The 3,646-nt window shown below is 47.9% G+C and overlaps 1 protein-coding gene across 1 annotated transcript in view; it reads right to left on the bottom strand.

The window, feature by feature from the left end:
* Positions 1–2,708: 2,708 nt before the first annotated feature.
* FOXC1 (forkhead box C1) overlaps positions 2,709–3,646 on the bottom strand; it is a 1,356-nt gene continuing 418 nt past the window's right edge. Inside the window, exon 2 of the mRNA XM_019518556.1 lies at positions 2,709–2,745. Within this exon, the coding sequence (XP_019374101.1) occupies positions 2,709–2,745 (37 nt within the window). The remainder of the gene's footprint in view (positions 2,746–3,646) is intronic.

A 3,646-nucleotide genomic window follows, 5' to 3' on the forward strand; every position in this document is an offset into this window, starting at 1 on the left:
TTTGTAAACAGTAGCAAATACACTACCTGCTGAGCACAAACGTGCTCGCCAGGTTTGGTTCTTTCTTTCTGTCTGTCTTTCCTCTTCAAGTCTGACCTGGCCTATCTAGGAAAATAAATGTCAACGATTTGTATGTGCAATGTAGCCTTTTTTTTTTAACATGGCTACAGACAAGTGTCCCTCGTTTTGTGAAGAAGCTCGAAGAAGACTAAGTCGAGCTGGAAGCGAGAATGATTTTGCTTTTAACGAGTGTGATGCAAAAGCAGCTTAGCTGAACTGCTGTATTGGGGGGGAGGGGATCCCCAATTTGGATCACTTAAAATGAACAGCGTCGCCGGGTCAAGGGCATCAGAAGAGAGAGTCGCTTCCCCAGAGAAAAGGCAATGAAAGGAGGGAGGGGGAGTTGGAAACGGTGCTGGACTTCAGACAGACCTAACCCAGACCCCCGTGCAGGGCAGGGGAAGGGCGGCCAGCTCTGCTCTTGCCGTGTGGCCGAGGGAGGGCACCCCTCGGACCTAGGTCCTTGGAGACCCCTCCCCGACTCGCCCCCGGCCCCCCAGGCCGAGCCCCACCCCGTGTCTCACAGACCCCTGCTCTTCGTGCCCTAAAGGCTCCGTGCGAGGGGGGCCAGGCAAGAGCCCGCCTAGAGACCCTGCTTCCAGCGCCCCGAAGACGGGGTCGCACAACGCAGCCTCCCCGTGGTCTCTCCCCCTGGAGCAGCAGCAGCCAGGCCAAGAGACCCGGCCTGCCCCTTCTTTCCCTGCCCCACAAGCATCAGCCAGCGCCTGCCCTCCTGGGGATGCACCTCGGGGCAGGCTGCCACGATCCACCGCCTCTTCTCCTCCCTTGCTAACCTTTCTTTTGCCGGGGAGCCCCTGGCCTGGCCAAAGCCCCCACCCCGAGCTTGCTGGCAGAGCAGGCGGCCTCCCTCGGAGGGCTGCTGCCCGGAGGGTGTCCCGGAGCAGGGTCGGGGGCTCGGGTGTCACTGCCCGGGGAAGGGCCCCGCGCTGTCCGCGGGAAGCGCCGCCACGTGTGTCCGCCCGGAGCCAGAGGTGACCACTGAGCGCAGGGGTCAGCAACCCCACTTCCCCCCGGGCCAGGGCAGCGCAGCATCCCCCACCTACCAGCCTTGCTCCTGGGGGCAGCGGGTCGCCCCCCGGGGCTGTTCGGGCATTAGGAGCAATTACACGACACTTGTTCACGCCGCCTGGGTCCTCCCCCCCGCCCCCCGGCCAGCCATCCGCTGGGTGATTAAACAATCAAAGCTGACGACCGGGTTTCTCCGCTCTCTCTCTTCTCCCCAAACATCTGATTTCTGGAGACCGCGGAGACAACCGAGGGCATCGGACCCTAGCTTTAAAACACCCCTAAACCACGGCAACAATAAGCCCAGCGCGGGCAGCCCATCTCCCCGCGCGGCCTGTCAGCGGATGGAGGGGGAAATGCAAAGGCAATTACCCTTCAGGCAGCTCCGGGAGCCCCAAACATCATGTTTTGTTTGGTTTGGGGTCCCCCCCCCGCTGCTGCCTCCCTGCTTCTGATCTGCTTTTAAAACAGAAAGAGAGAATCAGAGAGCGGGGGAAATAGCCCTTCATTTCTGACACCCAGATAAGCCAAAGGATCTCTGCTCTCCTGCAGGGAGAAGACCTAAGCTACACATATCCGAGAACAGTCACAATATAATCGACACCTGCTTAAAATCACGTTGGGGGCCCCTCAAATATCCATGTCCTGAGCCCGGGTGACCCGACACTGGGAACAATTGGGGTGTGTGCACAGCATTATGTTTATCCCGTTAATTAAACAAAGTAGCCGGCGAGCTGAGGTTGAAATCTCTGCTCTTCCTTACAGCAAAAGAACAACAAAACCTTCCTCGATGTCACTATGCTATGAACAAAAAAAGATCCAAAGACTATGCCTGTTCCTACTCTATCCAAAACTTTTTAAAAAAAACGCTATATTTTTAAGGCAACGGCTGCAAATAAAGCGTGAAGTAGATAATATTAAATATGTATCCAACCTGAGTTCACAAAAAAATCCGCGAGACCGTATATTGGATGTCCATGATGATTTCTGAACACTGGATTAGTGCTTCGGAGAAGCAGCGCAGTTCAAAAGCTACATAATAAGTTACTGACATTACCTGGTTTTTATTTACAGTGTTACCCTGAACAATGCGAAAGCAATTACTGCTAAGTGTTGCCTTAAGATAAGAGGGCCTGATAGGAAACTGTATTATCTTGAAAGCAAACTTTAGGCCCTAAATATCTCTAATCAAATAATCGTCCTCTAAAAGTCTGAGTGACGGGCCGGATCATTGGGAGATAATGGATTTATTACATTTTCTTCGTTATTTACAAAGGGAAAAGGTGATCCCGATCGCCCCTAGCATTTAATTGTAAATTGACCAGAAGGAGAGACCTCTGATCTGACAACATCGGAGGGAACAGTCATCTACTCTGGCCTTTTTCCTTCGGATTTAAGAAAGGAAGGTGGGGGGATTTCAGTGGTAAAGGTAAGGGAGAAAAACTGCAAGAACATAGGTTTCCCCCCCTCCCCCAGTCTAATAACATTTCAAGCAGCTAAATTACTGAAAGAAGGAGCTATGTTTATGCTGACAGGCAGAAAGTGGAAGGGGGAATCCTGTTTGTAAAATAACTCCTGCTTATGTAGAAAGGGGTTTGGATTGTACTTTTAAAATACACATTTCACAATCTGTTTACGATGTATATATAATTATCCGCTCTACGAAACAAGGGTATAATCTATGCTTACATTAGAATTAAGGATACCTTACCGAATGTCTCCTGTACGAAATACTAAACAGCATGCAGAATGCCACGGGTATATATACAATTCTAGCTTTATATATATAGTTAGATATATCTAACTATAGTTATATATATAACGATAGATAGATAGATAGATAGATAGATAGATAGATAGATAGATAGAGCAGGCATGTATATATATAATATGTTATATATATGCTCCTCTATCTATCTATCTATCTATCTATCTATCTATCTATCTATCTATCTATCGCTAGAATCACTTATGTCATGCTGATAAGAAATAGATACATATGCAATCCTGCTATAAATATGCATACAGAGGGAGAAGCCTGTTTCACATAGCCTTACACAGAAGACAATATAGCCTGTATGTAATATTTGCATCTATATAAAATATGCCGTGTCCTAAGGCTACTATGTATGGTCAAAAATGTCTTGACCATGCATTGCAAGGCAAACGTGTCTGTTTACGTGCCAACTCAGATTTGCTATGGGAAAGTGTTGTTGTTTTTTTCCCCTAGCGGATAAAGCAAGCTGAGTGGACCATATTAGAGGAGAGATTAGAACAAAAATTTCGACCTGACAGTTCCTAAAGAATCTTTTAATTTGGTACAGAAAAAAGGAACAAGTTGTCCCCATCGCTAACGTTAGCCATGACATCTTTCATTAAAAATATATAGAGATAGATAAAAGTATCCAGACGTATCAAGGTATTATTCCAATCGAATGGTAATTTATTAATAAACAAACAATGCAATACCTTCAGAATATTTTCAACAAAAAAGGGGGGGATCGATAGAATAAAATGAATACAGTTTCCCTTGTTTCATATAGAATGGGGGGGGGGGGAA

Source organism: Gavialis gangeticus, unplaced genomic scaffold (genome assembly GCF_001723915.1).
Source record: "Gavialis gangeticus isolate Ggan-Ray unplaced genomic scaffold, GavGan_comp1, whole genome shotgun sequence".
Classification (NCBI taxonomy): domain Eukaryota; kingdom Metazoa; phylum Chordata; order Crocodylia; family Gavialidae; genus Gavialis; species Gavialis gangeticus.